Source organism: Cebidichthys violaceus, unplaced genomic scaffold, assembly GCF_023349555.1.
Source record: "Cebidichthys violaceus isolate CVI_PGR_0920_01 unplaced genomic scaffold, fCebVio1.0.p SCAF_8, whole genome shotgun sequence".
Lineage (NCBI taxonomy): Eukaryota > Metazoa > Chordata > Actinopteri > Perciformes > Stichaeidae > Cebidichthys > Cebidichthys violaceus.
The window spans coordinates 11,938,954-11,952,115 of NW_027176964.1; the positions used below are offsets into that span (position 1 = coordinate 11,938,954).

The 13,162-nt window shown below is 37.9% G+C and overlaps 2 protein-coding genes across 3 annotated transcripts in view; both read right to left on the bottom strand.

The window, feature by feature from the left end:
* Window positions 1–1,683: 1,683 nt before the first annotated feature.
* Window positions 1,684–4,675, bottom strand: LOC137865983 (peptidyl-prolyl cis-trans isomerase FKBP1A-like). The gene is made up of 4 exons (XM_068701595.1): window positions 4,582–4,675; window positions 4,433–4,480; window positions 3,540–3,652; window positions 1,684–2,605 (listed from the first exon to the last, which is right to left on the bottom strand). The coding sequence occupies exons 1-4, from the start codon at window positions 4,616–4,618 to the stop codon at window positions 2,477–2,479; spliced, it is 327 nt and encodes a 108-aa protein (XP_068557696.1). The 5' UTR covers window positions 4,619–4,675; the 3' UTR covers window positions 1,684–2,476.
* Window positions 4,676–4,899: 224 nt separating this feature from the next.
* Window positions 4,900–13,162, bottom strand: part of si:ch211-106h4.4 (MAM and LDL-receptor class A domain-containing protein 1) — a 29,042-nt gene continuing 20,779 nt past the window's right edge. Inside the window, exons 41-51 of one of the 2 annotated variants that reach the window (XM_068737627.1) lie at window positions 12,651–12,838; window positions 12,140–12,305; window positions 11,221–11,439; window positions 10,073–10,251; window positions 9,143–9,380; window positions 7,824–7,983; window positions 7,617–7,731; window positions 6,741–6,861; window positions 5,843–5,924; window positions 5,652–5,724; window positions 4,900–5,576 (exon numbers count right to left, since the gene is read on the bottom strand). In XM_068737627.1, coding sequence (XP_068593728.1) covers window positions 5,475–5,576; window positions 5,652–5,724; window positions 5,843–5,924; window positions 6,741–6,861; window positions 7,617–7,731; window positions 7,824–7,983; window positions 9,143–9,380; window positions 10,073–10,251; window positions 11,221–11,439; window positions 12,140–12,305; window positions 12,651–12,838 — 1,643 coding nt within the window. In that variant the 3' untranslated portion in view covers window positions 4,900–5,474. Of the gene's footprint in view, window positions 5,577–5,651; window positions 5,725–5,830; window positions 5,925–6,740; window positions 6,862–7,616; window positions 7,732–7,823; window positions 7,984–9,142; window positions 9,381–10,072; window positions 10,252–11,220; window positions 11,440–12,139; window positions 12,306–12,650; window positions 12,839–13,162 lie in introns of both variants that reach the window. The other variant, XM_068737626.1, reaches the window with a different exon arrangement.

Genomic DNA, 13,162 nt, shown 5'->3' on the forward strand with positions numbered 1-13,162 from the left:
TTCGTGAAGCTTATTTGTAACTGGAAAACGAAAACCAGTGCAGTAATGAGATGAGCTGTCTTTGTCAGGGTCATCGCCATCCTTCCTCTCGGCTCGCAACGCATCGCCAAAGCGCAAAGAATGATTAAAGCGCAATGAGTTAAACGAGCACTCGTATAATTAAAAAAAACAACCCAAAAAAACGGACGAAGACGAGGCAAACTTAACTATTGATGTAGCCAAACGTAAAGTTTCTCGTCATGTTGATGTCCATGTTTAACTTTCAGATTGTCCGTGCGTGCGTCAGTGTAACGCTTCTTCAGGTGTGGAACTTATGAGCGCTGACCAAATGCTGCATTCAATTGCCGTCGGAATTGTTACAAATATAAGGCCAAAGTGGTGGTAGGTGGAGGAACTATTTGGAGAACTGATAGCGCACCACACTGTAGAAATACTCTAACTTAAAAGTGCTGCATTGGCAATGAAAAGTTTGATTAGGAAAATGCACTCACAGTATTAAAAGTACTCTTAATGCAAGAAAAATGGCCCCTGCAACTGTTACATTGTATTTATTAGACGATTACTGATGCATAAAAAAAACTGGATTTTACTGTTGTAATTATTTAAGGTGGAGCTATTTTTTTTAAAACATTGCTGTATAGGACTGCAACTACTGATTATTTTCATTTTGGATTAATCTGCTGATAGTTTTCACAATTAATCGATTGATTGTGAAGCTTGAACATTACAAAGAGCAAGTGAAGGCAGCAGATGTTCCGTCCCTCGTGTAATTCCAAGGTTTGCACCACTAGATGGTCACAATCAAAACAAACCGATGAACCCAAAACACACGTGAAGGCTCTGTGTTCAAACGCAAATGTGTTGAGAAGCTAATCTGTTACTGTACTGAATACAAATAATACAATGTTTATAAAAAAAATTATGAAAGCAGAGGTATACGGTATATCAAGAACAAAAGGAAGGCTAATTTGGCCGATTTAGAAACAAATTAGTTAAGAGTTAATACAGAGTATGGTTTGACAACATTGGCTTAGTATTTTAATATTTTTTGGTAACTCAGCACAAATTTAAACTTAAGAATAACTACTTGTAGTTTTTATCACTGTTTGTCATTTGTGGAAATGTATTAAGTTTTGTTCATTTGTCTGCATCGAGTAGTTTCACTTAAGTACTTTTTCCTAGGAATACTAATGCGCTTTTCGTCAAGTAGTATTTTGGATGCAGTACTTTTGCTTATTATGGAGTATTTTTACATTGTATTATACTTTCACTTAAGTAAAAAAACTTCTTCCACCACTGGGAAGAGCTTTAACTGTCTCACGAAAGGGAGGGATAGCCAAGATAGTTTACCTGCTAGCTAATGTGTTTTATTATCAAACTGGTGCAGATGGCTGCATCATATTTGCTGAACACAGAGCTGAATGGGAAAACATTCCTAAAGCCTTATATGGCAATCTGGTCTACCTGGGTCACGGGACACCAAAAACACTCTGATGCACCTGAACCTGAATTTACAGCTTACACATCTGTAGTACCGACTGGAAAGAAAAGTTTGATTAAGATATCTATAACTCTACTTCTCGTGTCTGGAGCGATTTGTTCTCAGAGTATAACTAAACGAGTGTTTATCAGAACTACTTGTTCAAAGTGTAAACATGTGAATGTCAATGAATGCCACATTAATATTGTATACTTGATTTTAATGCAAGAATGCAGTACCCACGGAAAAGACCCCTTCTAAATGGATGACACAATAAAGAAGTAAAACATTACCAGAAAATGTGTCACGCATGACATAACACAAGGACACTTGAGGCCTTTAACTTGTTATGACAAAAAGACAATAAAGTTGAAGTGTCAGGATTCAAAATCTGATACGATGAAAGGCAATACATGGAGGGATACAAATTAAATCCTAAGTAGTTATTGTCTGTAAGCCATTCTTTACATTGTTCAAAGTCATCAACTCAATGCATCTGTTAAAGAAATACATAATGCAAGAAAGAACAAATAAGCTCCTCATTAAAAAGGTGTTTCATACGCATGTTTTATAATAATCATTTCCGCACTATTTTTGAGACATTGGAATAAAAAGGTATGAATAAATTAGATTCATTTTGTGCAAATTTAGTGTTAAATGTTCAGATTAGGTGGTCATTCTGTTGGATAGTTTTAAAACACAAAACAACACCAGTCTGTCTAATTATTCCATGATTTATCAGACAAATGTAGAAATGGAGGCCACATGAATCCTGGAAGAAATAAGTTGTACTGTTTTGTTGATCCTGGTGTTATCTAACACTAACGTTAGCTCTGAGCATGTGTCAAATTTGTCTCAATCATCCCATGGTATGAGAATTCTTTCTACAATAATTTATTCATGTTTATAAATGCTATCGACAGCACCTTTAAATAAACAGCTATTTGTGTCAGAGATGATGATGGCATGAGAAACTGTTAAGAGCAACCTTCAACTTTAAGAAAAACCCAGCAGCTCCACTTCAAAGATGAGAGTGGCGTTTCCTGGAATGACGGGTGGGAATCCCCGGGCACCATATGCATAGTCCGGCGAGCAGGTCAACTTGGCCAACTGACCACGGGTCATCTGTGGAGATGAAGAGCAAGCTACATTAAAAAAAAAGGTAGTAATATGGTTCGATTTTGAATGGCTGACCTGCTTTCTGGCATCTCTGTTAAAGGGGTATTCCAGTGATTTAGTAATGCATTTCCAGGAAGTTGGGGGACTCACAATAGTTGTGAACTAAAAAAAGAATTGTTAATATCAATATAGCAGAGGAGATACTCTAACATTTAGTCTCCAATAAGGGTCCAGCTACAAAAAACACTGGATATCACCTTTCCCACAATGCAAATCAATAGCGTAATTTGTTAGATCCTCCTTGCCCGGTTGACGCTAGGGCTTGGCAATACACATTGTCAAATTATATTAAAATGTCTATTGTTTGTATTTTTTCTATATTGTTTGTTGTGATGTCGGCAATATTACGTCGGTTGGAAAACGCTTTACGTTCATTTTACTTTGGGGGGCCAGAGCTGTTTTTGCAACACGTTTACATCAGTTTATAAAACTGTTGACTCCAGGTGAAGCCATCTGTGGCTTTCTCTTAGCAAATGTAACGGTCCCAAAGAAGAATGCACACTGATCTTAATGCTCGGTTTGTGTGCAAAATTTTGATCATTCTGTTTCTACCTTCAGGGTCGGTTGTCTGCAGATAAAGGTGAAGACAGGAAAGCAGAAACAAACAGGAGGAGATAAGGGAGCAGTGCTTGTACGTATTTAGTTATTCTGCTCAACTGCCTAGAACACGGAAAAGCTGAAATAGTTATGGCACTTCAATAGTGTTGTGGTCCTGGCACGTCTTGCAGGGAAAATTAAAAATGTAACTAGCCCAGCTTTGAAAAAAAGATTTTAATTTTTGACCAAATTGCCAAGCCCTAACTCACAGGTTCAATAGTAATCCCCAAGATGTGGAAGCTCATCTTGATTTATAAAATCGTTAAGAGGTTAATCTCCTTACCCGAGCTACACCCTCATCCCAAGCACGAATGACTTCACCCATTCCAATTTTGAATTTGAAGGGCTCTCCTCGGTCCCTGGAGGAGTCAAACTTCTTTCCATTTGTCAGCGTGCCTGTTCAACAACCAAAAAAAAAAAGACATTAAAAAAAAAAAAAAAATATATATATATATATATATATATATATATATATATATATATATATATATATATATATATATATATATATATATAGAGAGAGAGCTTGTTGTGAGCAGTTGTCTGTGGATTATCTTGAATAACCCAAGTCATGATTTCTGGAAAGAATTATTGCTATTGAGTTTTTCAAATGTATTATTGTAGGGCTTTGAGTGCCATGTAGTCCCATTATAGCCGAGAGAAGGCAGACATATGGACATATCCAAAACGAGACGGCTCACACGAAAACATTCTAGACTGATAAATGCTGCAGGCGGAAACATATGCACGCTCTTTCACGTTAGCTAAAGGAATAACGCTGATAATTATACCACCTTAACGTCTATGCATCCAAAATGAAGTAACTTACAGTTAGCTTAGCTTAGCACACGTACAGGAAACAATGAGGGGCGGCTAACGTTAGGGTGGAGAAAGAATTGTTGTTTTGCACTTCAGCTTTTGTACAGCTCAAACAAATGAGGTATACTGTATAAAATGGCGAGCATGTTGGGTGCTGGTTAGCACATGTTGATAACTTGGTACGGGGCCAGGCTAGCCGTACTTGTGCTAAGCTAAGCTAATGTGACCGTACAGACATGAGTAGCATCGATTCTCTCATCTCACGACCACACGAGTGGGTAACGTTTGCTATAGTAAATGATATGTGGGTGAAACAAACAACTATTAAGTATTTAAATAGCATTAACTAGATATTACCAACGTAGTGCACGGAAACCGTCTGTCCCTTCTGCGGGTAACCGTTTCCTGAAATGGGAAAAACCGTGGGTTAAAAAAATGGCAATATTTCGAAAAGGAAATTTACTTAAGTTATCGAGTGATTTGGTGGGAATTAAATAATCTGTTACCGTCTCCTGGTGTAATGGTGTCGATATCTACGCCCATTGTTCTTTCCGTGTAGTCTTACCTCTCTCTCTCTCAAGCGTGGAGAAAATAACGTCACCGCGTCAGAAAACAACGTCATCACGGCCGGCGCGTGGGGCGCGTCTAGGCTCGACTAGTGGTCTTGGTTATAGGCCAAGCCTGCACCTCTTCACGAATTCACTGATAAAAACACTTTTTACATGTCTATGGATTATACAAAGGACAATTGGCTTTTAAATACTTTAGAAACAGGTGGTTTTAAAAAAAAAAATCTTCATTTGAGTAAATATTTTGCAGCCAAATCAAAGTGTTTACAGGATATTCAACCTTTATTTCTTCATAATGCATGTAATACTTGACTTTTTTTCTGACAGGGCTTGTATAAAGGTAATAAAGTAGTCCATGAATATGATGTAAAAGTTTACAGATAATTACAATCCCTCCTTGGCATCGTGGAGGTTGGTTTATGGCTTTTTGCCGGTTACACCTACAGTCTATTGGCAAAATAGATTAGGCATACTCAACAACAACATTAAACAAGCTACAACATGTTTCATTATTTTTTCTAAAAAAACTTAGTTAACATTTTCAGTGTTCGCTAATCCTCAGTCAAGGGATTTGTAGGTAAGCAATACATCTGCTCATGTATTTCTTAATCCATTTGTCATGATTAAAACTAAAGAGTCACTGATACTTTCTCCTTTAACTGACATTACATCCTTTGATCCATTATTTTCTCAGCAAAATGCCCCACTAACATCAATATTTAATATTCTAAATTAACAGTTAGAATGGGAATCAAAAAACTTCAAGAACACAGGTAGAATGCACAAATTGGTAAATGGGTTCTTTGTTTCATTGGCGTTATTAATCTGGACTAAGCATCAGATGAAGCTACTGTGGCGTCAGTCACATGTGGAGATCGATTATACAGACGGTTGAAGAAGGAAAAGTCTGATTCAGTTTCATGTTGTGTGCCCTGGGAGGAAAAAACAATATTTTTTAAATGATCAATGCTCTGTGAATACTGGACAAGAAAATCCTGCTTACTTACATCTATCTTGCAGTCAAAGAGGTCAAGAGGGTTCTCTTCAATTTCGTCGTTATTTATAATTGTCGGCAGATTCCTGAGACACACAAACAGAAATGTCAGCCGACACCATAAACCAGGATTCTTATGTGTTCTTGTATACATTATGTAAATTATGTATGTATTTATGAACAACAGTATACATTGTACTACACCTCCTGTTCCTATAGAGGAAGATAGAGATGATGATTCCAGCCAGCAGAGTCAGACCAACAGCCAGACCTGCAGACAACATGTCTGCAGACACAGAAACAGTTGACATCAGCCTTTGTCTTCACGTTTTGTACAAACTCTTTTGTACAAACTCTTTCCAATTAATTTATCCCCATATCAAGTGTTGACTGTGTCGTCAAAGCCTGATAAAGCTTATTATTCTGTGCTCCATTGTCGTCCAAAACGATTAAAAACACATAAATGAGCTGCATTGTTGCGCTTCGTGTGTCAATCCGACATACACTGTCCTGCTGTCGTAAATAACTAGCACATGTTAATCCACGGCTGAAAATAATCCCTAACAAATATTTATTACTTTTTGCATAATGTTTGCTAAAAACTACAGTGATCAGGAAATTACTGAACCTTTTTATAATACAACTTTTCATTTGTGACCCATTTTAAAGATTCAAGTTTTCAGTAGGAAAAAATGGGCGTGTGGCTGAGTGCTAGAGGGAAAATCTGAAAGCATTGAGAGATGGACAAACGCATTGATGGTTTTGGCCTTTTCATGGGCTTTGTTGACAGTAAGAAACAATTACATAACACCAAGCTTATACACAATGCAGACAAAATACTTTCTAGATAATGCTGTTAAATTGGGAACATTTTGTGATAAAGTGTCTAGTTCAACCCATATCAGTGCAAGATACTTTCTACAAGTGGTTGTTTACACTAATATCTAGACGAGGGTTAATGATTTCTGGATGATTTGTATTTCAATATCAATTCATAAGAGAAACAAATGCAGGGGAACATGGTTCTCTCTTTCTCACATTTAAGGAATAACCGTGTGAAAAGTTCAGTTCAGTTCAGTAGCTGAAGAGGGTCTCAAGTTACCATTATTATCCTCAGTCGGGTCAATGGGGGGCTCTGAGTAGCAGCCGCCAGGGAGGATAGTGATATCATCAAGAGCAACATCCCCACCTGTATTGATACCCCGCTGGTACACAAACACAAACTGCAACAAAAAATATAGTTCAAATTCAAAACAGCAATCAGGAAATTCAGAATACACATCAGTAAAATACTGCTGTTATTGTTTAATGTGTGATAATAAATGTTATCATCATAAAAGTAACTGACACTAAATTGACTAAATGTTGCTGTATATTTAAGTTGAATTTAATCAGAAAGATCCAGGATGTTAAAGTTTTTTTTTTTAGTTAGATTACTTTATATTCAGTAAGTTTGTTTAGTCTAGTGGTTCTTAAGATAGGGGTCGGGTCCCTTCAAAGAGTCACAAGATTAGATGTTGAATAATTTCACTTATTTCAGCCTCAAACAATTATTGAAATAAAACCCTGTGAGAAGTTTCGAGTGAAAATGTCAACAACTCATAACTCATAGATATCTTTGAAAAGACCACAAGTAAAACATGTTGAGAACCACTGGTTTAATCTTTAACTAGGTGTTGTATTTCAAAAACACATAGATGTTTTTTTATGTAAAATCCTCATTTGAAAAGTGTCATTGACAAAAAAGTACAATACTTCCCTCTGAAATGTAAAGAGTAGTAGTATAGAGTAGCATATAATGGAAATACTCAAGTAAAGTGCAAGTACCACAGTTAAAGTACAGTACATTTGTGAATGTAAATAACTACTTTTCCCCACTGGCAAATACCAAGAGGTCAAACTGAAAAAAACCCCTGAGTTTTTCATCTTAACACTATCTACATTCATTCTGATGAAATAACCAGGAGCTCGTTATTACCCAGAATGCTTCTTTATGTTTAACAGTTACACTGGCCTCCCGCCACTTGTCTCCGTTGTTTCCTGTCTCAATCCACTTCAGAATCCCTTCTTCGTTGTCACCAGCTTGAGTTTTTCTACACGACAGGACAGCACAAGATTAAATTGTTATCAGTGTACAGATCACGTTTAATGTTGCAATTCATTAGACATTAATGGATAAAGTTACCTGTCATTTATGTAAACTCTGAGGGTCCCAACGTGGCTACCATACATGTGGTACCAGAATGTCAGACAGTGACCTCTGGTGGACGGCTGGAACACTTCACTGATCAGGAAGGACAGGTCTCCCCACTCGCCCACTGAGCTGTCCACATATAGATAGAAACCTGGTGGAAACGTGCCATGATCACTCAAAAATCTTGAGAGAAAGAACTCTTATATTCATTTCATAACATGGTATGGTCAACATCACTTTCAACAAAACATATGTTCAGCTGGTATGCTGCACTAAAGCTACTGTCTTTTATATTTCTGACTTTTTTCACTGACTATAAATCCATTCAGACCTGGTGCTGATGGTTTTAACTGCACCTGTCATACAATACAGATCTGGTGAGGGTGTTTTTTGTTGCTCTCACATCCGTCTCAAATGTGTCCACTTTTAAAAACAAACTGAAAGCTTGTCTACTTTCGCAGGCTTATGATAATATACTTAGATCAGTTATGTCTGTGTCTCTGGTTTGTGTCTGTGGTCTGCATGTGAAGTTTCTTTTCTGCATGCATTTTAAGTGCTATATGAACAGAACTTAATGTAGGTACCATTATCATTCAGAAAGTGAGGAGTTAAAGCTGCGATAATCAATGGTCTTATATTAAGAATGGCTGAAATGACTATGTGTAATGTAAAAAGGGTTGCATGTATTGATGAATCCACAGGGATTTATCACAGAATCTGTAGTTCCCTTCACCTTACAGAGAACCTAACATATTTCAGCTCAATGTTTTGGTTTTACAGCCCATAACCTGACCGCTATGCTTCACTTTCAGCGTTGTTTTCAGATGCAGCAGGCAGCTGTTTTCCCGTTAACAAGAGAGCGAAAGTTAGTGTTACATTCATCTGGTGGCGAGAACTCCAAAAGAATGCTTCTGTTGCTCCATATCCATCCTTGCGTCAACTTAAAAGGTGATGCGATGTCAATGTCAGTGTTTACACAGCTTGTTATCGAGCCATCAAGTGGCAAAGATTGTCCACAACCCACAAAAACACTGTTGTATTTCCCTCTAAAGTCTTGATTTGCCATTACCTGTGAGCAAAGAAGTGTACAGTTCATAACCCCTACTTAACCCCCATAATACACATTTATACTTTAGAAGGGCTGCTGGGGAAGTCTTCATTACGTTTTTACTGAAGCTTTAGGAAAATGCAGATGTGATGTACAAGCAGTGGCATGAAGTTTCTGTAAGTTTCCATAAATCATATTAAATCACACTCACATCCACTCGGTTCAAACGTGGAATCGCAGATTAACATGTACGCATTGTTACCGTGTCTCGAGTTGGTGGTGTGGTCAACACTGGGCCCGGTGTTGGGGTTTGGAGAGGCTCCTCTACCGCGGAGCCAGTCCCCCTGGTCGACTCCTCCTCCCAGGTTGCTCCAGCTACACGAGTTGCTCTCAAAGTCACAATGTCCAGGAGAAGAACATTGAGTGTCCGTCAGTTGTACATCATCAAAAGCCATGTCTCCCTCATGGGTGGGGCCAGCCTTCACACCTTCCACCACGATCTGAAACACAAAGCATGTGATGTAAACTGCTTACTTTAAATATCAATATATATATATATATATATATATATATATATATATATATATATATAGAGTTTAAAAAGGTCAGACCATATTCTTTTTTTATGTCCAGAGGTTTAGAAGTATCAATATACTTAGTACTCATTTTACCCAAGAAACATCCCCTAAGAAAACTGTCCACTGTCTGTGGAATATTCTGATTTAGTGAGATTTATTGATTAATTTGTACTTTGGGTGACCTCACCCTTTAAAAGACATTTATACTTTACAGGTTTCGATACAATTTTGTGCTTAAACAACATGGAAGAAGAATGATATTCTGATTTATCTCCATGTACAAATATCCTTTACTTTAATACATTATACCAATACAACTCTGTTACAAGTAAAAGTCCTACATTCAAAATGTTACTTTATTATCAGATGATTCAGAATATTATCAGGAAAAAGTATCAAGTTAAAGCTTTCCTCTGAAATATAGTGTAGCTAAAGTAAATTGTGGCACCAAATGGAAAGCAAAGTACATGTGGCTCAAAATGTTACTTAAGTACAGTTACAGTACTTGAGTGAATGTACTTATATATATATACTTCCTACTCTTGTCCATGTATATCTTTTTTCCCCAAAGTGTATTACCACCTGACTGTCTCGGGCAGATCCGTGTGACTCACCCTGTAAGGCTGAACCCGGGGCAGAAGTGATGCCTGAGCAAACCTCCAGAGCCGACCCTGGTCTCCTGTCTGAGAGAAAATCAGAGCTTGCTTCCCTTCTTCACTCTGCTGGTAAACGTTGAGCAGCCCCATTCCTTTGCCATACATGTGGTACCACAGCTGCACACAAGCTCCTTTGCCTGAAGGGCCAGAAGAAAGAAAACCAGATCACAGGCGCTTAGATGTCCAGATATTTGTGTTTTTTATGTAGGGCTACTTGTATTTTACTCAAGTGTTTCCATTAGATGTGACTCTGTCCACTACATTTATTGGACAGATGAAGATACTTTACATACAAAACATGAGCAGTGCTTCTAAAACATGAAGGTGAACAGTACGTGCAACTGGAGCTGAAATTATTAGGTAATTATGCAATTAGAAAAACAATTGATTGTTTTAAGGCATTATTCATAGTTCTAGCTGCTCAAAAGGGAGGATTTGCTGCTTTTCCTGGTCTAAATTAGACAACACACACACAACAGATATTTCTCAGTATTTCCTGAAGTTGTACCAAACAATCAATCAGTTACAGGAGAAAATGATAAGCATATGGATCCATAATTAAATAATCTTTAGTTGCAGTCTTCTATAAAATAGTTGAAAATGCTGCTTTGACATTAATGCATGAGTAATAATAATCTAATGATACGAGAGCCACAGCCATTTTTTGTAGCATTGAGTATTGAGATTTTTAGAGTACTTAAGTAAAAGATCGCAATATTTCCTTCAATACCACTGAAGAAAAGAATGAACAAATAATCATCATCATTATAATTAATGAATACATTATGAATTGAATACTAAAAGGCCCATTTATTGGGCAGAAAAAGGAAATCCTAGGGTCCAATCACAATGTATTCAAACGTCTTAAATCAGGTGCGTTCTCCATCAAGACATTCAACTAAATGCTTGTTCCTGTCTGGAAGTGACTCAGTGTGTAGAGGAGTGCACTGTCTACATAAGACCGCTGAGAGCCTATTGTCAATTTAGTTGTAGTTCAGTAATTGTAGGAAAACAAGAGTAGAACCAAACTATGGTATATGCCTAATGTTGATGTTAGCTTGTGGATTGCAAAGGAAATAACACACGCACACAGGTGACCGTCTCACCTGCAGGGTACAGTGGTGAAGACATTTTAGCTGTCTGTCCCGCACTGTCGGCAGCAGAGGAAGACAGGTAGTAGTAATGGCCTGTGGGTGTGTTGGTGGTGTGGTCGCTGTCCGGCCCAGTGTTGGGGTTGTGGGTGGAACCCGACCGTCTGACCCAGTCAAAGTCATCGGTGGTCTGCTGCTGCCAGTTACAGCTCCCCTCCTCGAAGTCACACATATCTACAGGGTAATGTTTTGGAAAGGCTTGTAAAAAGTATGCATACCTGGCAAAGAACAGAAACGGTAACTCAAAGTTTATTGCTAAAACGCTGTGTATGGGAGTCAGTCTAAGTGGGATGTTAAACAGGGACTTAACAGGAGGTTACTGACAGTGCTTCAAATTGTGCTCATATTTGTGACTTTGTTTTCCTGTTTTCCTTGTGGACCTTGAAAGTCCTTGATGCATAATAATTTGTGATTTAAAGGGTCTTTGACTTGATTTCTAATCCTGTTGTCCTGTTGGAGTGGTTGACAACAATAAAAACATACAATATATCCAGACTTCTCCATTAATTGTAGGTGTATCAAGAACTTTCTATCACCCAAGATTTGATCACATACATGTGCTGACAACAACTACATGAATGAGAGATACAGAGGGAGAGAGGCAACATTTCCCCCTTCCAACATGTTTTTTTTTTTTTAGTGTGCAAGCCTATTAGAGCCAGTAAATGAGGAAGATATGGTTGAGTGGATGTGACTCACTGGGGAGAGACAGTGATTCTTGAAAATGTGCCATGACTCCTTCTTTTCCTGGCTATTCTACTCAATCTTTTACATAATGAATCACTAGAAAGTGAAGAACAGACTTGAGAATTACAGTCTAAACTGAACCAAAATGTCAAATGTTGTTTGTTTTTCTGGGACTCGTTTTTATTACCAGAGGCAGGACATGGTCCACTGATGAGGGAGATGTCATCGATGGCTATGTCTCCTGCTTCTCCCCCCACTGTAGCTTCCAGAATCACTTGGTGGACTTTCTGCAAGCTCACGTGGCTCTGCACCAGCAGCCACTCATCCCCTTGATTTCCTGATTTTTGCCACACCTACAGGAAAGAGAGGAGGCTGATTCACTCGTCACAATGAGGATGTGAGGAGGTTTTTGCAACATCGTGGTATGCGCTGAAACTGTGCAGCTTGCACTCATTGTACAATGCATTAACGCTATTTTGCAATCAGCATTTCACAACTGTGTGAAAAGTATAATAACAGAGAGAAAACCCAGTGGGAGCAGTCACAAATATTTCTCAATCGACCGTTTTTCTAACATAAAGAGTAAAGGGAAGTGAGGTGTCCAGACTCAAAAAAAGTGTCCTTCTCTGACCTTATCTCTATGCTTATTGAAACATACAATAAATTGAGAAAACTACAAATTTCATGGATCTTTTTACCAATGTTTTTGTCAAGGGATCGGTTGTTTGTAGAAGCATCCTCAAGGAGCCGGCAGTAGATCCGAACATGTGGTACCAAAATGTGAAACAATATCCTTGTTCGCCAGCAGGTGGCAGCATCAACGACTTCAGCTGGGCCATATTTCCCTTCACACTTGGTCGGGAACTTTTGATGTAAATGTATTTCCCTGTGAAATAACAGATTCATTAAAACCAAACCTTTCTGGCTTTTGACACCTTAGCACAAAGACATGTGAACTTGTAACTCCTCGTCACAGGTTGTATAAATCTATGAGCTGAGAGGAATTCAAGCAAAGAGTGATTTTCATTTGAAAATCAAAAGAATCACAAAAGAAAGATTAAAAAAGACAAGATTAGAGTTAAATTAAATTTTAATTTAAAGTAAAATTTGGGAGGGGGTTAGAATTTAGTTTTTTCTTGTTTCTGACCGTGATAATCATCTTGTAACCCCAGGTTGAGAACCACCTTATTGTCATCAATTTAAAGTCAGA

What these genes read in the sequence shown, in the direction of transcription:
- LOC137865983 (XM_068701595.1), bottom strand. Translation starts at nt 4,618, where the DNA reads ATGGGCGTAGATATCGACACCATTACACCAGGAGACG. An exon ending in CACCATTACACCAGGAGACG is followed by an intron (nt 4,481 to 4,581) that starts GTAACAGATTAT and finishes TTCCCATTTCAG; the next exon opens with GAAACGGTTACCCGCAGAAG. An exon ending in GGTTTCCGTGCACTACGTTG is followed by an intron (nt 3,653 to 4,432) that starts GTAATATCTAGT and finishes GTTGTTGAACAG; the next exon opens with GCACGCTGACAAATGGAAAG.